The sequence below is a fragment of the Micropterus dolomieu genome, linkage group LG05 (genome assembly GCF_021292245.1).
Source record: "Micropterus dolomieu isolate WLL.071019.BEF.003 ecotype Adirondacks linkage group LG05, ASM2129224v1, whole genome shotgun sequence".
NCBI classification, from domain to species: domain Eukaryota; kingdom Metazoa; phylum Chordata; class Actinopteri; order Centrarchiformes; family Centrarchidae; genus Micropterus; species Micropterus dolomieu.
The window spans coordinates 29,881,333-29,902,560 of record NC_060154.1 but is presented as its reverse complement, the minus strand read 5'-3'; the positions used below and the strand labels follow the sequence as shown (position 1 = coordinate 29,902,560).

Here is a 21,228-nt window from a genome sequence, read left to right as displayed (position 1 = left end):
CATGAGTTGGCTGCAATCTCTCCTGGAGGACTCCAGCTGAGGTAGGAGTCCAGTTGCTCTGAAGCCTTCTTTACGGCACTGAGGTGAAGAGTGTCTGGGACAGAGAAGAGAGAGGAGGACTCTCCGGAGAGCTGCACAAATTATATTTCCCTGTCAGCATTAAAAGCCTGGGACAACAGGATACAACTGATCTCATAAACTAGGCCTAGGGGATTTAATTGGAAGACATCTCAGGAAGGTGGATGCAGTAGATGGTTGAATGAACTGGTGAGAAATGCCATGTTGACAACCTGCTCTGTAAATCTATTCCTTTGGATGGGAAACACAGCCTAGCCAGATTAGGCAGGAGGCTAACCATGGCTGCATCCTCCTTGCAAGGTTCTCTCCTGTTCTTCATCTGACTCCACAGTAGGTGCGTATAGGCAAGAGCTGGTGGCCTGGTGCTAAGCAAAGATGCCCAGTGTTTCTGCAAAAAGTAGATTATGGTCTTTATCTGCAGGCAGGAGGCCTGCACTCCTCTGATTCTGGGGAGATCGTCAAGGGGTACCAGTGACGAGAGGGGTGTTCATCCTTGCAGATCCAGGGTTGTCTTTCTTTTATTTACTTACAGTACATCTCTGTACATCATATCTTACGGTATATTAGCAAAACCCAAAACCCAAATCTCACAAGTTCAAAGTTCTGTGTCATTTTTTCTCCAGAGAGCATACAAAATAGATCTGGCAGGTTAATAATATGTGTGTATACAGGTACATTTATATGCAAATGTACACAAGCATTCCTAATCACAGAGTAAACATTTGCAGGATTTGCCTCCTCTGTGTAAACTACATCTGCCTTGTTGGAGTAATCTACACTTCAAAAATGATTGGTTAATGAATGCTTAATTATACCTCAACAGAATAAACTAAATAATGACCTAATTAATCTGGAATCCCTGCTATACGATTTTACTCTTGCCGAGGCATTTCACTGATATCATTACATCTGTCAATAGTCAATCATAAAATAGGATGCTAAATGTGCTTCTAGCATAGCAAAATATCTTTTATTCCAAATAATGTACAGGCAAACCCCCACTAGAATATATCTTATTGCATTTACTATACTGCTCTTCAGTCTAAATAATGTCAAAGGTAATAGACGGGTTTTAAATTAACAAGACACTTGAGCTGGGTAATCCCTCATCAACCGCAATAGTTTAATATAACAAGCTATACTAATAAGATCTGTAATTAAGGTAATTAACATTATTTAGAAGCTAGTTCTATGCCATCATACTTATCTTTGCATAAATCATGGCTGCTATTAATATGAACTCTGCCTCTTAGAGCATAATGGAGTTCTTGCAATTTCAAGAAAAACAGTTTTTCCTCATTAAAATGCAAATGTAAGCACATGTGCTCTAGAATCTAATGAAACAATCTCCTCTATAAGGCCAGCCTGCAGTGGGATTATGTATATTCTGCAGTTACTACAAGAATGTATTCGCATACAGTAAAAACAGAGACATCATGATAGCATAATGATCTTTTTACCATGGCAGAGGTCTCAAATTGTGATATTTTTTGCTGTATTTAATGATCATGTCCCTCGAACAGGAGATGAATATGACCCCATAAGTGCTGTTAAAAACTGTAGCTTAAGCACATTATGCAGCAGCTTCTGTTTAATTTAAGATTGGTAATCCTGCGTGTTTAATTTATAGAAAAAATAAATTGCATATTTCAATGTACGTACAGAATTTTTCCTTATTTAATAAGAAAACACATATTACACATACATAAAGACGTATACATAGACATATACGTTATACAATTTACTCACATACTAGTCCACATTTGTCACTCTGTGCATACAATCCAGTATATAAGACTACCGAGAATAGATAAAGAAATCTGATTTTATTTAAATAATAGTGTTCCTTTAGATCAGTGGGATCTTCTTGTAGATGTTTATACTGCAATTTCTATCCCTATACCTAGGCTTGCCTTTGTGTACTTTGCATATGCAAAAAGGCAACCTTTGCAATTTTAATTCTGTCTCAAGTGCATTTCCCTTCTTTATTAATGTTTATTTTCAAGTACACAGTGTCAAAAGTCACCTTTACAAAATTTCTTTTTGCTATTCACAGGCAGTTAGGCAACAAGGTGGGCGTAAATGTCTGGAGTCACTGTCACGAAGCACATACATAATACTGTATTTCATTCAAGCCAGACGATGACATTCTGCCATTTTATATCTGGTTCCAGCACCCTTTTATCCCTGCAATTTTGGTTTTTGATTTAGTGTGACAACTCAAATAAGTTTTGTGCCTTTAATCAATAAAACTTTACCTCAAATTCAGGTTCTGTACTGTAGTTCCACCTATAGCCATGTGCAGTAACTGGTAGTTTGAAAATGGCTTTCTGAACACCCTCTTGCAGCCTGCCTCTCCTTGTTGTCTGACACAATGACAGTGTGATTGTGAAGGCACTTAATTTACTTGATGTGATAAAAGTTAATTACAGGGTGGATTTGAGCAAGCTTCAATCAGTAGACTGCAGAAACAATCGTTGACCTCTTCTGTCTCTCTTCTTTTCTTTACCATTCCCCCCTCCCTTCACACACTTTGGATTTAGAAAGAGAGACTGAGAAAGAGACAGTCATCCTTCTTTTTTTTCTCATTCCCAGCATGTTACCTTATTTTGTACCCTGCTTAATGTCTTCTCATTCATTTTGGTGGAGATTATGCTTTTCATTTATGTCAGGACCCAAAGTTGTCAAAGTTTACCTATGACTAAAACTCCTCCTACGGTTCCTCAGACAAGAAGATATTTATAAAGCTTCCTGCCCTGAGGAACTGTACTTAGGAGAGCATGTGGCATTGCTGTTTTACGACACTTGAAGTATTTCATAGTGGTAGAAGTAGTTTTCCTGACAGTTGCGGACTGGACTATTAGACAAGGGTAGAAATTTAAATACAAAAAATAATGTTTTTTTTAGAATTGTTTAATGTTGAAATGATTGGTTCTAACATACTCTTCACTGTTACAAAGGTGCATTCCCTCTAACCATAAAGTGTAAGGTAAACTTGGAAAAATCTTGGCCAGTAAAGACAGATTTCCTTCTCTGAGATGGTTGACAAATATAGGACCTGCTAAATTTTGGCCTGTTCTGTTATGATGAGGGTGTGGTTGTAACTTTACTCATCACTTTTAAAAAGCCACTAACTAACATTAAAGCATTTCATTAGCATGACTGTAAATGGAGAGTTTTAATCTCCCATAATGGACCAAATAGTTAATGTTTAAAGACACCAGAATGCAATTGTGGTAGATACACTCAATTTTTTAGAATTTTATAGTGTAAAAATGGTTTAGCATATTGGACACTGACGTCGTCCATCAACATATTTTGGTCTACTTATCATCTTTCAAAAACTCAACCAATACCGTGTGAGAATGTCTGGCTGGGTTAGGAAAAATTCATCATCTCAACAGGAGAATGATGCTCACAGCTTCACAGCAGACAGTGGCCACTTAACATTAATTTCATTACCTCGTCGAGATGAAACGAAAGAAAAAAAGGAATAGGGGAAAGAGAGAGATGGATCTAGTTCAAGCAGCACCATCTCTGTGGGTGCAGAGATTCTCCTGTATTTCAATTTGCTGTGTCTTGTACTGTTCCATGGTCTGCAGTTTAAATGGAGGACTTTTATGATGCAAATGCAGGCAGGAGCGATAAATCTCTCTTGCTCTCCTCTCCTGGGCTCCCCTGATGCAAAAAGATGTGCTTTCCCCCTCTCTCACTCGCACATTAAAACGCTCTCTCGCACTCTCCCTTGCTTTCTCTCCAATGCAGCATCATGTTACACTCGCCCCCAGGCCACATGAAAAATGAATCAGGCCCAGGTGATGCAGTGGGGAGGGAGAGAGAGAGAGAGAGAGAGAGAGAGAGAGAGAGAGAGGGACCCCAAAAAGTAGTGCTTTGACTTTCCTCAGCAACTTCTAGGTCACTTTAATTTGAGAGATGACTCGCTCAGTCACAGACAATCATGCCGCATACACCCCAAAACACACACACATACACACCATCATGCAGTAATGCAAACACACACTCATTCAAAGTAATTCCAGTGTTCTGTATAGTAGTCAACTTCTATTGTAATAACATGCTATTGATTATAATGCCTACATCAAGAATGATTACATACACGCTGGCAATTCTTTTAATCTCTATAATTGCCTCTACAAAGTCTATCTGTTGTCGACACAGCCGTGTTTAAAGGGGGACCCCAGAAACGTAGTACTGTACTTCTATAAAGTTGTGAAATTCTCCCTCACTTTGAGCCCGGACAGAGATAACCCTTGTGACATCATCCAGGTTATTTTCTCAGACTTTAAAAAGCAGTGACAGAGTGACAAGCACTCCCCATGACTAGTAAACTGACTCAGAGTGCTGCCTTAATATTGTATTAACGTGGGCAGCCAACTTTGCTAAATGCAGTAAATAAATACCAAAACTACCAAATGTTATCCAATGTTATGTTATAAGTTAAAAGTGTAAATATCTGCTCAAACTAAACATGAACAAAATTGGACAGAGCAATCCATTTTAAATCTCAGGACTCGACAGTTTTTGATACTCTATGCTACGGGCACATTTCAGTCAGTACTCAGAGTATTGAGGTTCAATACCCTGTCCTAATGCAGAGTGAGGTATTACACAGCATATGGAGAAGCCAGTGAGAACACAGATGACTAGGGCATATGAACACACATACATCACCTGACATCTGGGTGGGAAAGGGTGTTTAATGATTTTAGGAACTGCAGATCCCTGAGCCTCTGTGCTGTTTCTCCTCACCAGGGGGAGGTGGTGGATGTCCAGTACGGCAGCGTGGATGACCTGAGGAGAGTCAAAGATAGCCCAAACCTCACCAACCAGATTGCTGTGGTCAAACTTGGCCAAGCACCTTTGCTGTATAAGGTAAGATCAAATCAAAGCTCTGCAGAATGTGATTTAGTTCTGTACTTGAGATGTACTTGATATTATAATCCTGCAGCGGGAAAAATATTCACCCAGACTGAGGAATGAGATCTTTTGATCTTTAAAAATAAGTGCAAGTGGAAGGTATGACAAAAAAAAAAAAGATTTCTTATAATGAGGGGGCTTAAAACTGGTTTCCAAAATGATCTTGTGTTTTAATATACTTGCATCCAGATATAGCTCAGTGCCCTTTGAAGAAACCATATACAGCTTGCTGCACAGGGATTTTTATACTAATGTAGATGGCTAGTCATGCATCAATAATTCTTTATATTATTTTTGCCATATATTTTTCTATACCTGTCTCCTGTATGTGCACATCTTTAGTGCAAAGATGTCTGAATCCTTTTGCCTTCATGAGAAATAACATTAGCGAGGCATTGATTGATTAGGCCTGTTCCTGCTTGGGAGTGTGCCACATTCAGCTCAAAGCAGTTTTCCTATCAATTATAACATGACAGGGAAGATATAAATTCCAATCCAGTTACTCATACCGTAAACGTCTACTTACATGTTAATTACTGATACATTTATCTTCTGTTTCCACTCAATTAAAAGTAATTCAATTATACAAATCTGAATACAAACTCCATGTGGACTGCAATTTTGAGTAATGGAAATGTATACTTTAAGTGGCTTCTGACACAGATTTGTCCATGTATTTCATCTGACTAAATAAATATGAACATATAGTCATAAAGATACCATACAAAAATGTTATTGAATTATTGACAATGGATTGTACCATGTTATACTACTTATAACCATAGGTGTATGGTCACTTTTTTCCCCTACCAGTATTTTCCCCTTTTATTTTAATTATTAAGATACTTACTACACAGGTCTTCAGGTCGGAGATATTGTCGGAGATATTCTAATTCAAGAAGTTATTTGGATTATTACATTTACTTTTACTTGACTTGATGCCAATCCGGCACCAGGAGTTAACCGACATCTTCCCCAATGAAATGCTTACATTCTGCTGTAAGTTTTGATCACACAGTCATCATCAGCGGGCAGGGTTTGCTCAGTTACCATGGAGCACTTTTGTGACTTCTTATTCATGTTGGCTGAGCATTAAAGTCCATTCCTGGATGTGGAAATAGTAGTTTGACAAAATAATCCAAACTCAACATTAACCTGTTAGCTTTTTGCAGAACTGTCAGCAGTTTTACTTGAATCACTTGAAGCAGTTTAGCATATTTGATGAAGTTCATGTACTTGCATTATTCTGTTATATTGAATGCAAATGGTTAAAATGCACTTATTGTTGTCACTTTGGATAAAAGTGTCAGCTAAATAAACGTAATAAAATGGAATCCCTTGGCCTCCATCAGTGGATGTATTATGCTTTTGAAAGCTGAAGCCTCTGGGAGAAGTTACTAAGAGCTGGGGTTATCAGTTTAATAAATACAGGCTCTAAATTTACTAGAAAATCAATGAACAGTCTTTTTCAGCAGTTTCCTCTGCTTTATTCATTGAAAATTATTTCTGAATCTGAGGTTAATGATAAATGACAGGCTAATGAGCCATAACAGGAATGAGTGGAGGTTAGCAAAAAAAAAAAGGAGAGGAAATGTTTAAAGCAAGGTCAACTTACTGCATTTACATTTACACAGTTAGACTTTTAAAAATCCATTATATCAGACTGCACCTCCTGCCACATGGGACCCTTCCAGCAACAGGCTGCTGACCCATTTTTCCTCCTCGCCCACAGTTTGTGACAAATTTGATCAGGTGTGCTTCATAATGTCTCCATGTGTCAGCTGCTGAGAGAAATGATCGCCCTTTACATATAAATGGGGAAGAATGATTGATGAGCTTTGTACTCACACTAATGAGTGTGTGACAGTCATTGCAGGCCCAATACATACAGCTAGATTCATTCTCACACACGGAACACGTGTTGGGCCAGTGTTAGCTTTACTCATTTTGGTCCCATTAAAATGCCAACTCATTTGAGTATCACAATGTATAAGCACAATATGATCCTATTTTAGCATATCGTCATATTCCTACAGTTATTTGCAAATAAATCATATATGTGCTTCCCACATATAGACTACTTGTGCAGGCCAGGTGTTTTAGTGGCCGCCCAGATATATTTGGATGAATAAATGTAAATGTAGTCAGTAAACGGTAAAACACTCAAATAAGGTGGAGAATGAAGGAGAATAAAAGCGGTGGAATAAGAAATAACCTACTAGAAATCGAGAGACACCCCCCAACCCTCTCCCTGGTCGCCGCCGCCTCTGGCTTCACGGCCACAGTACGCTGTCATTCTCTGAGAAACACTGTTACAGTATAATTATAACATGTCCATGTGAATGTCAGTCATGTATGTTTGTGTATGTCTGGGGTAACCATGTTTTTATGAAAGCAAGTGTGGTACAGCAAGAGTTTTTCCATGGGAATGAATGAGGGTGCGCAGACCACATGTCTTGCTTGCACACACATGAATCTCTCTGCTGTGTTATTGTAAGTGGGTGATTGTGTGTGTATATTCGGTGTGTGCACATAAGTGTGTGTGTGTGTGTGTGTGTGTGTCACTGTGCTATGTGCATGTGCAGTGTCCCTGTTTTCCAGTGAAGGACAGAATTGTGATGAGGGGAGAATGGCCGTGGCTGGTGTCACATATTCAATAAAATAGTCATCTACGCTCATAAAAAACAAGGACGCTACATCTCCTGTGGACAACAATGAAATACTGCTCTGCATAGTGGCAGCTGCAGCACACTTCCTCCCACTCAGAAACTATTCTCTATTATCCCCAGTGATGTTGGCTAAATAAACAGCAACACAGTGTGACCTTTCATCATCATGAGGAAATCAACCAGTCATATGAAAATATATTTACTTCAGAAAGATGATAAGTCAACCTTCTTTCTGTGATTAATATTAGACAATAAGCATTCAACATTGTAGCGGGTTTGACACTTTTAAATAAAGAGGGATGCCAAATAATAATTATAACAGAACAGAAAATAGTTTAGTTGTGGTGTGTTCTATCTAAGCAGAACAACACAACAGTACTGATGCACACAATTTGACTGGCAGGTGATCTCTGGGAAGCACAGTGCAGAAACACAGCAGAACTGCACCTCTTTCATACTCATATTCATTTACTGCAAAGACACACACAAGCTGACAAATATACAACTACTACCCACTGCATGCCACTCCGTGCACACATGCCTTTTGGGAGAAAGGAGACAATCACACAGAGGAGCATCACTGAAAATGTGATCCATGCAAAACTAAAAATATAATGTATATGTGTGCTTTCAAAATCATTTAAAAATCCAATACTGGCATGAGGCAGTAGCACATAACACCTTATGAGCTCGGCTCTTGGTGGGGGTGGTGCAGGAGGTCCAAGATACACTATGGATCCTGGCCATGTAGGGCTCCAGAATTTTAAAACAGATTCTAAAAGTAACAGGAAGCCAGTGCAGATCAATCTGCTTGATCGCGTTAAGAGGATAGCAGCAGCACTTTGTTTCATAAACAGTGTACAGAAGATTTATTAAGGCAGGTAAAAAGAGAATCACAAAAGTCCAAACATGATGAGATAAAAGCATGTGTTAGCATCTCCATTTGGTTTCTTGACACAACAGACCTAAGTTTGTCTATGTTTCCTATGTGAAAGAAACATGATCGAGTCAGCGTCTAAACTCATGGATTGGTTAAAAGTGAAGATTAAGAAGACTAGACAGAGAAGATGAGGATAAGACATCAAGGTTCTGCCTGATCGCTGAGTGAAAGTTATTATTATGCTAATATAATAAGTATAAGTAGTAAAATCTGATTTCCTTTTTGTGTTTTTTGCATTTTTTTAGTAGTTATTTGTTAAGTTGCACAAATCAACGTTTTTTATATTGTATTAACAATGGATCAAATGTCTTTTGTGAAAAGGGGCAGTCTTAGCAGTCTTAACATCCAATGCTACAGTTCCCTTTAGCTCTGTGGGGTGTTCTATAAGCTCGTTGGCCCACTCATTTGCTCATTACTGATTTCATCACTCCTGTTTCCTGCAACAAAAGGATGCTCTGATAAACTATCTGTACTCTACCTGCCCGGCACCAAATTGGATAGACAAAGTTAGCCACTAGCTGGTGAACATAGTGAAGCATTTACCCTCTAAAGAGCCAGATATTTTCCTCAGGATTTGTTGGTCATATATGTGTAAGTTGGTATTTTTTTTGAGAATATGTCAGTGTTGTTTTCATGTTGTTTCAAAACAACCAAAATGTTTCCAGGTTAAAGTTTATTTTAACAATTTCGGCGCATAGGTGTGAGTAGTTGCTGTTTTTTACACGTATTTCTGTGTTTTTGAGAGTATGAATCTTACTCATTGTACCTTTGTATTTTTGTGTGTATGTGTGTGTCTAGCTCTCCCTACTGTCTGAGCTGGGTTTTGGAGGTGTTCTGCTTTACATTGACCCATGTGACGCTCCCCCTCGCCGCCACACCTGGCATCAAGCCTTCAGAGTCACTCTCAACCCTGGAGGGGACCCTGCAATTGGTGAGTGTATGTGGCTTATGTGTAAAATCCAAATTCTACCTAACCAAGTTTAGGAACACAGGTCAAAATGTCTGGATTGATCAGTCTTTATACTACAACACTATTTTAAGAAATAATCAAAAACCACTGTACACTTTTTTTATGCTTTACTTTATTACTTTACCACGTTTTTGTGTTTGCTGTGACAAAATACCAGTTACGGGGATAAAAAGCACACTGAAGGACAACATCATCTACACTCTCCATGGCTGCTCTTCAATATTGTGTCTTTGAATAACACAAAGTACAGAGGGGACAAGGAGCATCCTTGTTTAAATCCTCAGCCCACTACAAAGCAGACTTCAAACACAGCTCTCATTCTGAATTCATCAGGACTAAAGTCCCTACAGTAGCTGACCTAACCAACAGCACATACCCTTTAGCCCTCCAGCGGGACACCAAGGGGGAAATGTTTGTACCAAATCTTTTACCAAAACATGTGAAAACAGGATTAACCAGAACCTATGACGCTACAGTAATCTGTCGATTTGTCTGACAACTGTGTGTAATACTATAGCGCATATATAAGTATTATAATCCGGGTGAAAACTAGGTCTTGTACAATATAATGTATACTAATGGAAATATTATGATCACTACCTTGAATTTACAGTTTATCCACATTTCATAACTAAATCCTTGATGTCTACACTAAGTCCTGATTTATGGTGAAACACAGTATGCACTTTAGAGCACCTGACATCAAGTCACTGTTCCCCACTATGATACACCAAAACAATGAAAAACACAATTATATTAAAGTTGTACAAGCTACCTTGCTTCTTGATTCAACGTTTAGAAATTCTCATGGAATGAGTCTCCACCAGACTATGTTGGAAATAGACACTACTCTCTAATAAAAGATCATATTATTAATATTACCATTTTAAGCAGGTCTCAGTTCAGTTACAGCTCTCTTTGGAAACTGGTCAATGCCTGAAACTTACTCACATTTCCTACCTTGGCCTCAGGAAGAGGACGTTATATCTCCGTGTCTCTGTGACTCTTCTCTACTGTATTTATATCAGCCTCCCAAGATGGACGACCTATCCGACCCTCAGTCTTGTCCCCACTTCCTGTTTTTCAGCCCGGTCTGGCCAATAGGGACGTGTCATTACCGCCGAAGTATCTTTAGTCCTTGTAAGAGTCCCAGCACCACAGTGGCAAGACCCAGTAGAGCCCCAGCAGATGTCTGGACTGCTGTGTGAGCATGTGTAAGTGTGTGAAGAGTGTGTGTTTGTGAATGTGTGTGTGTGTGTGTGTGTGTGTGTGTGTGTGTGTGTGTGTGTGTGTGTGTGTTGCGGAGGCTGTTTAAGTGGGAGAGAGAGACAGATGCTGGCTGTCTAGTCTCTCACCAATAGCAATGCTTGCAGGTCCCCGGTGCTAATACAGCTTGGAAGAACAGAAGATGTGAAAGGGCACCTCATTACTCATATCAACTGTACTTTATTCAACTGCCAGAAACAGCCTAGGTTAAATCTCAATTATTATGTTACTGGAAAAGTGTAAGTAAAATTAATAATAAGAAGAAATGTCTTACCAGTATTTTCTAGTCATCACGCATCTATCTGCAATTTCTATCAGGATTTGATTAAAGATTAAGGTGAATTGGTAGTGTCTCACAGTTCTCCTACTGTACTATGAGACTTCTTTTTTCTTTTTTTCATCAAAACACCTGAGAATTTTCCTGATAAGATAAGGCTTTATAAAATCCCCAGGGGGAATCAACATTTTACAGCAGGTCAAGATGCAGGCTGAGAACTACATTTACATTCAGTAATTACATCTCAATATATTTGTTTTATTGGCAGTGGCGAAGTCCGCCATTCCCACAGATTCTGATCCAGACCTGACCGCTAAAGATTCACAGGACATATGGCATGCATTTTAGTCTAGCCAATTTTTCTCATTAACATATAAATATAATATATAAAACATATTGACAAAATACAGAAGAAAGTGTGTGTGTGTGTGTGTGTGTGTGTGTGTGTGTGTGTGTGTGTGTGTCAGTGTGTTTTCAGTCTCCTCTCTTGCTAAAACAATGTAGAATATGGTTATCCACATCTTGCTGTTACTTTGTTATCTGGACAACATATCTTCTCAGGGGTGAGAAGTTCTGCTCTATTCTGGCAGGTTACCAAATTGACATTTTTACAATAAGAGAAAGGAGAAGATCTCAAGAGTCTTAGAAGAGGTTTGTTGTCAATGTGGGATAGGGGAAAGCGGGGTCAGATGAGTCAGTTTTTACTTGAGGTGTCTTTAAAGTGAGGACATGACAGTAATGTCTCCAACTAAAATATGTATTTACATTTTAGGATGTTGTGCATCCCTGTGAATAATCAATTTGGATACTCCATATGAGGGGTAAGTTGAGCCACATGGTGGTCGGGAACATCAGTGTCATTTCTTTGTGCAAACTCAAACGCCAGGTCCCAACATTCAGTTGCACTTAGTGAAACATTGCAGCAATGTCTGCTAGTTGTTTCATATCAATGTATTGCTTTAAAGCCATCCTGTTGATCGTCATGTCCCGCGACACCTGATGAATTGACATTTGACCATTTTTGTAACTCTCCCACTGCTCTGTCCAAACCCACGATAGGATTCAAAGCCTGTCTGTGTTCCATTTATAGAAGCATGACATGATGGTTTCTGGCCTAAAATGCATAATGTCACGTCATTTTGATGATGCATTAGAATGCAATGTAAAATTACAGTAAAATAGCTGGCTCAACTTCCCCCAGGTCTTTTGGTTCAAATGACCCATTCCTGCCATTTTAACAAAATTCTGTCATCCAGCAGTTTAGAGTTAACGTCACGCTAACAGTATAGCCTCATATTTTAACTTCGTAAAGCACTATCACATGCGTAACATTTTCTCAAACCTGTCATTGTTCAGAGAAGAATCAGGACTCCTTGAACATAAAAAAATCACTTTGAACGGCAAAAACTGTTTTTTGAACTTAAATGTGCTTATCACTTATTCCATGGGCCTCTTTTTGTCACAGGATGAGTAAAATGGATGACTCTTCAAAAATGTGTGGTCACATGACCAATTTTGTCTATGGTTGCTGAGAAACAAGAGGTGGCTCTACTTCCCCACAGGCTCAAATCACCTCGCTCTCCCTACTTGTCATCACTAAACTTAAGTAGACAGTAAAATGCTCAAATAGCCTTTACAGGTCTTTTTTTGGAAATTGACCAGTATTAGATTACTTTTTTGGGTTGTTTTTTCCTTTATTTTTCCGTAAATACAATTATCTTTCAAGTCATTTCACAATTTTACATTTCCTTCTGTATGTGTGCAGTAGATGCAGATTTTTCACCGGTGTCACAATGCAATGTCCACGAATGACAGCATAATAATAATCAAATCTCTGCCCTTAGTAGTAGCAGTAGTAAAAATGGGGGGTAATGCAGTGGAACGGCATTCCGGGAGTAAAAGTTTGGAGGGAACAGTGTTCCTGCTCAGATTTTATAACAGCTTATTGCTTATTGCTGTTTTACAGCTTAAACACGCCACGAATCCAGCTACTGTCCATACAACCAATGGGAAGGACATTGCAGTGTCTCTGGAACCTGTCCCCAAGTAGCGTTAGGTGTCAGTGTTGTCATCGCTATAGGTGGGCTGGAAGCTGCAGGGATGTTGATAGGTACGCCTCCTGCATCTGTGACGCATTAAAATCTGAAAGGATGCAGTAAACTCACTATCGACACACTCGATTTCTTCTGTCATTATGCTAAGGTCACATTGTGAACAACAAAGTGTTGAAATCCCAGAACTCTATAAGTTCCTACACACACACACACACACACACAAAGTTGACTACACTTGTTACTTTAAGCGCAATAACACCCATGCAAGTAAAAAGCCAATACTTAATCAATACACCTGTTCAACAAGCATAAACATGTAAATATGTAGAAATAGTACATATGTATATAGTCACAACAGGTTGCTGCTATAAAAACATTTAGTTCTATTTAAAATATTAAATTCTAATCCTGTTCTGTATATATTCTTATTATTATTAATAAATATTTTAAAAAGCATTTTATAATGAAAAATAATCAATAAGTGTAATGTTAAAGAACCAAATCATTAAGAGTAGCATTATGAACAAAATCCTAACAATACCCACCCATAAACACCACTATAATTGGTCAGAAAAACACATTTTAACATATTAAAAACCTTACAACATCACTGAAGCTGTCGAGAAACTCATCAAAATCAATGGTGGGGACTGACTTCCCAAACACTGGTGACATATCTAGTCAAGTTGATGTAACGTTAATCTTGATTATTTTAGGATTCATGTGTTTGTTGTTGTTGTTGGACAGGAGAGACAGCAAGAAAGCAGCAGAGCAGAGAATAGTAGGAGAACATGTCATCAAGTCTATCATCCAGAAAATAATCAGTAGATCTGTGTAAGTTTTGTAATTTTAAGTAACTTTAGAAAGAGATTTTTATGTAGCTCTCATTATAATGACTGAAAGAATTTGGACCTCCACCCAGTTATGGTTCCCTCAGTAAAACATGGCCATCACCACCGCTGGCACTTTGAATCCTGGATCCTGGAATATCACCATCACATACAAAATAGCATGCATGTTATTTCCATTGCTGCTATTTCCGTTGTGTCATAGAGGGTGAATATTTGAGTAGTGTACAACGGACAGTGCTAACCATCATTCTTTCAAAATTCATATTTTATCTCTTAACTGTTTTGTTGTATTAACAATGACTATTGATTGGAAATCAAATTAATGCAAAGAAAGTTAGTTTAAGAACTCTGCAAAATAGTGCTTTGCCTCAGTCCACTGGCATCAGCCTGATTAGCTGTACTAGCTACATGCTTAGCTCGTTGATGGTAACGTTAGCTTAAGCTCGAAGTTCTTGGATGATATTTTAATTCCATTTCACACAAGGTGCATACTGCTTTTGACTTGTCAACGGAGCCATCTGGGAGTTTCTTAAAGTAAAACGCACCATAGCTAAAAATCTAACACATTATTTATTTAAATAGTGACTTAAGGTTATGACAACTGGCCTTCCACAAAATCTCGCTTTTGTCTTTCTTTAATTTCTTCCCGTGTACAAATGAAGTTTTTACGTGATATAGTTCATCATACCTTTGGCATATGAAATGCTGAAATGTGAAATTATGTTATATCATGTATGTTTTTATTACATCATATGTGGAACCAAATGAGATTACATGTTAAACTCAAGTCCCTTACAAAATGTTCAAGTGGAATTAATATTGTTATATCTGAAATATAACAGTCACATGGAATATATCACACACTGCATGTGTGCACATGTGAATTCGTTGCATGTGAAATTATGTTCCATTACGTGATAAATGCTCCTGGCTTCTTTTTTTTTGTATGGTCATAATGAGAACATATCAAACCACGCCTGACCTGATAGTGGCCTGTCTATAATGTGCAAAACACCCGCGTTGATTACCACTAACAGCCAGCTGCCTTTCTTCAACTTAGTCTTAAAATGAGTCTTCACTGGGTCAAGATGGAAATTGGATCCATTAGTGCAATAAAGTAAGTGGCACCATTATACCATTCAAAATGAAGCAATTTTCTACAAGGAGGTGTTCTCAAAAGCCCTCTACTACAAAAAAATAAGTTTTAGAATGTGACCATACTGCAGTGTTGTTTAAAGCCTGCCTTATCAAACATGCTGTCCTGTATGTTAACGGGAACATCACTGCATCTCCTGGTGGCAAGACACAGAAGAAGAAGAAGAATACAATACATCCTCAACAATCCATTGCAATTTACTGAAATGTAGGCCATTTTCCCACACTTAATGTGCACTTACATTGCAAGAACTGAAGCATTTCCCGCTGTTCTGTGTAAAAGGCTGTTGCATTGCACCTGCTTTGCTTAGCTTGAAATGCGTCTACCTTTCAGGCCGTTGGTGTTTTAAGAGCTTTAAAACCCACTCAATTCTCAGTGGTGTCAACAGCATCTCCCTTTTCAAATGGAAAAATAAGACACAAGAAACTGTCAGGAGTGTTCCCCAGTGGAAATGCTGCCAGTGGAAGAGCTGTTTAGAGTAAATGTAATTCCAGTGTTTGCCAGGGCCCTGTATAATGTTCCCCAGACTTTCCCCACCTCTCAGTTTATTGTTTGGGCTTTGTTGTCTTCCTCTCTCCACCCTCTCCTCCTCCTTCCTCAGCTTGTTAATTTGATTGTTCCTTGTGGTGTTGTATCACTGCTGTGTTGTCATACACTGCCTGCTGAGACAGCTGAAGCAAATCAAAGCCTCTGCCATCTCAAACATACATCTCTCCCCATTTCTGTTAGGTAGTACGTTATGTATATGTGTGTGCATGGCAGTGTGTAGGCGTGGGTGGTCTATGTGTGTAGGCATTCAAGACTGTGCTTTTGCATACATAGATGATAGATGGAAGATGTGTAGGTGTGTGTGTGTGTGTGTGTGTGTGTGTGTGTACTGTATGTTTGCAAGCCTGCTAGTGTTTGTTAGATGGGTATATGTATAGTGGGTTTTTCATGTGTTTCTTAGTTTCATGTGAATGTCTCGTGTAGCGCTGTACAAATGAAAAGAGAAAGAAGTTGTCTGCTGATTCCTGCAGAGCCCACAGTGTTTGGTTGGATATCATCGGCAGGTGTTTGCTGTCAGGTTTACTCCACGTTGCTCCAGCATTCATCTGGTCTGATATGCACCGTGCTGCTGTAGCATTCATTTATTCTCGCCACAGCTCGGATATTCTAGCTTGCCCCATAGTGGTGTTGAAACTTGGTATAAAGCTGGACCAGTGCCAACAGAAAAAGTCTATGTTAAATGAGTGACTGTGAAAACGTCACTTTGTTTTGTTTGGTTTATTGTGTAAAAGCTTGGTTAGCAGTGTAATTAGGAGAATACAATAGTACAGCTTGATTTAAGGGAAAGCTTCAGGAGTCAGCTGTCCACAACAGGCCTAAACCAGCCAACTGCTAAACTGAGGGCATATTGCTGACCCGTTGCTTTTTACGCTGCTCTCCAGCCTTACGCTGTTTTTTTTACGCTGTCTCGTCCAACAGCCTTGTATGCTGTATGAGGAGCTGGATACCATGTTGTGCCAGACATATTTTGCTTTAACAAAGGAGTTTTAATTTAGCCCATTGTCATCTTTAGTATATATTTAATTGTGGGGGCAACCCGCCCCAGTGCTTGTTATCGTCTAATTATCGTTATCGACAAAATCCCAGAAAATATCTTGATATGATGTTTTCTCAATGTTGCACACTCCTAGCATGCACCTGTGGTCTTTTTACATTATTGCTAAACTTCTGATTGACTACTGAACAAATGTGCAAGATGTGTTTGCCCATGTGAGGAGTTAGTGTGGATTGCATGAAATTAAAGTTTAGCATTTTGAATGGCAGCGTGTTCCATGTGAACACGAACGAGAATTGGGAAGTGGGGTTTAGAACAGCAATCTATGTGTAAAGCAGGAAATGTGCTTGTATTTTAGCAGAATTGGTTCAGGGGATTGGTACATGAATTATAGGTTGTGGTCATTGTGTCTCAAGTACCAGTGTTAGCGTGTAATCAATTGAGAAAAACTGTAATAATAATAGTGCTGTGTAGTTGTCTGCTACTGTCAGTCTGAATGCAGCCTTATTCAGATTTAAGTTGGAAAAAGGTTGTGTAGAATGCTAGATGAAATAATACTATATTGAATTGATTCTATTCACAAATAGATGGGGTTATGGAGTCCCTTTGGGAGCAGAGCCATTAGTGGTGCAGATGCTTATTTTGTTCATCATGACAATGTGGCTATCTGCCTGAAAGACATGCCATGTTCCAGGCTCATGACAGAGCAGAACACGAGAGGGAAATAGACACTGTGTTCTCCCTTTGTGCAAAAAGAGAAAAATAATTGTTTCTGGCACCTTTTTCTTATCAGACACCTCATGTTTTTGCCAAGTTGTTGCCCCTGGTAGAGAAGCAATTTCCTCTGTTCTTTGGATGTAGCTGCCATGTGTGTGGTTTGTTTTTCACAGATTTCTTTCCATATCCCCTTGCTGTGTTTAACAAATGAGAATTGCATGTCATCAGCATGTGATTGCTCTTTTTGCGTGGTCTCTTTGATGTTACACACCACTGGCTGTGCTTATGACTGTTATAGCGTAATTGTGTTAACCTTTGACATGCCGCACCTCTTTCGCAGCCCCCCTCTGATGTAGCCAAACAGAGAATATTCAAATGATTTCCCCGTGTTAATTTCTGAACTGCTTGGCAGGTGGGTCTTTTCACTGGGTCCTTTCTGTTACTTAGAAACCTCTGCAGGATTCATATGAACCCAATGAATAGAACATGTAGTCATTAGCATATTGATTCAAATGCAAGTTTACTACAAGACATCTTTTTCACACTTTATATGGACAATCATAGCCATGGTAATGTGAATAGAGGAATGGAGCCTGATGTTAGAATGCGTGATGCTACTGGGGTTTTTTCTCTGGTGAAAGAAGAACAAAATAGGTATTTCTGTAGTCCAACCCTGTTTCCTAGACTTACTTTATGTGCTAGAAAATGTTTTGCCAAATAGGTTTTGGTGGAAACGTAATTGCTGTGCTGATTATTTTCATTGGCATTGGCTTTTCCAGTTGGAAAGTGTTGACTTTCTTTACTACACAATACTTAAATCATCTTTCTCCATACTTGGTCTTGGTTTTTGGAACTTTCATCAGACAAGAACACTGACCAAGTGTTGTTGAGTACAACCATAAACCCTTCATCATGCTTGGTGGCACAAGTGGAGACTGTAGAGAACACAATTGACTGGCAGTGACTGTTTTCCAGTTTTGTTCACTACCAACTTCTTGCAGATAAATTCAATAAAAAGGTCAGGTTACGCTGATAAAAATGTTATCCACGTGGCTTCTGTTTCAAATTAGTATATGGTATATAAATTAATATTTAAAGAGGTGGTATTATTCTCATTTTCAGGTTCAAAATCTTATTTAGGGGTTGAACCAGAACAGGTTTATATGGTTTGATAAAAAAAAACACCTTTTTTGTCATACTGCACATTGCTGCAGCTCCTCTTTTCACCCTGTGTGTTGAAGGCTTCATTTTAGCTATGGAGTGATACATCCTGTTTCTAAATGATCTTTGTTGGGAGATGCCTATGCGCAGTTGGACTACTAGCCAATCAGAAGCAGAGAAGGGCGGGTCAGCGAGAAGCAAACCCGGCTTTGTTGCCGACCAGCTTGGCAACATAGACTGGAGCAAGAGTTTCAGTGTTGAATTATTAATCTGTAACAAAAGTATCTTTCATCCATAAAGATGAACCGTACACTTTGACAGCAATAAACATTTTAGGGCACCGTTCCAGAAATATTGCATGAAGGGTCTTGAAGTTGATTATGAAAGAGTGAATTGGTGTTGAGGGGTTTAGTATTTAGATATTTTAGGCTGTATCCCCAGATATGTTAATATTGGATGATTTTAGAAAACAACTGGATTCACTTTTGGGATTTTTGAAGCCTGACTTTTGATTATAAATTATTGCATGGTGAGCAGAGAGTTTGGTTTTCATCATCCATGGGGAAAATGTTTTATTGCAGGCTGCTTGGACATCACTAGTGGAGTAACACAATCAACTTAATCATTCTTGCTATCCCCCTGTATCTATGTAACACTGTTTTTCAAGTGGTCACACCCATGCTACAACAATTCCAAAGTGACAAGTCACTTAGCATCCCATCAAGTCAAATTTTACAAGTTGTTTCAATTCAATTTAAACAAGATAACAAATGGAGTTTGCCCACACAGTTCTCATGCTGCTCAGAGTAGGGGGATTCAGTATGAAGTGAAACTCTCACACTATTCCTGACCTCATCTTATTTCAAGGTGAAAACAAACTTTCAGTGAGTTCTCATCAGAAATTAGCTCACACGGTTTTCAGTACTTTCTCTGTTCATTCTGCTGAGAGTTGGACTTTGTTGGATTCATTACAGTTAATTGGCTGTTTAGTGGGACACTACTGATCAGTTGAGTGTGGGAGCTGCAGCTGTAGCATTAGCATCAGAACAGGCTGAATTATGCATGGGGGTTAAAGCTTCTGAAAGCTTCTCCTTATGATTTATTAATGTCTGCTTGCAGATAGGAATGGATTAGGTCTGCTGCAGGGATACCAAACGATGACACATTCACAATGGTCACGGCGGAGTTATGTTACAAATACCGGATGGAAATCAAAGCCAAAACGGTGACATTATTCCTTCGACTTTCAACATTTGTACAACAGTGGGTGCTCACTGCTCACAGAAATAAAAGTTTCATACATTGTGTATCATTTAAAAACTGTGGAAAGACAAACGCCTCACCGTGAGCAGCTCTGAAGAGCCCAACAGAGGCTTAAAGCTTTAAGGTATGGCAAGGCTTCATCTCCATCTTTATTTATTGACCTCCTAGCTAAAGAGCAGCGAGGTTCAAAACAAAAAGTATGTGTTTTCAAACCACATTTTTTTGTTTCTTTTTCTTCTTCATCTTTAGATGGCCCCTCAACACTGAAATCAAACTATCTATACAGAATATTTTACTGTATAAATCTAGGTTAGGCTGCCTGGAAACATGCCCTAAAATTTTTATTGCTGTCAAAGTGTACTGTTGAATACTGTATCCTTAAATATATATTTATATTCCACTACTTTCTAACAGCAGCCACCTGGATTAAATTTTTATCAGCGTAACCTGACCTTTTAATTGAATTATTCTGGAAAAACGTTGGTACTGAACAAAACTGGAAAACAGTCACTGCCAGTCATTTGTGTTCTCTACTGTCTCCACTTGTGCCAACTAAAGCACAATTAATGTTAATAATGTCTAGATTAGGCTACATTTATAAAAAAGGAGGTAGTAGGTATGGGCCAGGCATACAGTACCATGACATGACCAGGGGTCTCATTTATAAACAGTGCATACAAAAAAAATAAATATATGAAGGGAGAATGTGCGTCCTGTAAGTAAACTCTGAACCATGCGCACACAAAGAGGATAAATGAGAAAGGGCAACTCACATGGCAGAAGGATGAAATGGTTTGAAATGAATAGGCTTACTATTGTGTAAAATAAATCTAAATATTGCCTCTGAGTATTACAGGCTTAAAGGCTTAAAAATTGATTGACTTTCCCTGAAGTGCGCAAAAAAACACACAATGTAAGATCATTTGCAGCACACAAAAAGATCCAGATTTAGGATAATAAACACAAACGGAGATATCTGTTTCTGCAAAAGAACGCCTCAAATATGTTGGACAGTGTAATCAGGAATCATTTAATTAATACTTGCATGCAGTGCAATTTATTCTCATAAATAAGGTGAACATTTAAATTGATGCCGTTTTCAGTGCGTCAGTCGAGCAAATGTCAGATCATAGTTTCATATATTGTTCTCACATGTTCGTTGCCTTTTCGAGCCAAACGCTGTGCGCCAGCGTGTGCATGTGATGGGCTGCTTGTAAAAACACATTATGGAAATATAACTCTATATTATGTCATTTACAACAAGTCATATTTATTTTAACTCATCTGCAGTCTTGTTAAGTGAGTGGACTGTTTGTGGAGCCTAAATAAATGTTTAAACACAAGC

General features: G+C 38.7%; 1 protein-coding gene across 6 annotated transcripts in view; it reads left to right on the top strand.

The window, feature by feature from the left end:
• The window catches only part of LOC123971735 (inactive N-acetylated-alpha-linked acidic dipeptidase-like protein 2), a 580,586-nt gene that overhangs the window by 302,503 nt on the left and 256,855 nt on the right, over positions 1 to 21,228 (top strand). For all 6 annotated transcript variants that reach the window (XM_046050743.1, XM_046050744.1, XM_046050745.1 and 3 more), the window contains 2 exons: positions 4,852 to 4,971; positions 9,424 to 9,556. In XM_046050743.1, the coding sequence (XP_045906699.1) occupies positions 4,852 to 4,971; positions 9,424 to 9,556 (253 nt within the window). The remainder of the gene's footprint in view (positions 1 to 4,851; positions 4,972 to 9,423; positions 9,557 to 21,228) is intronic.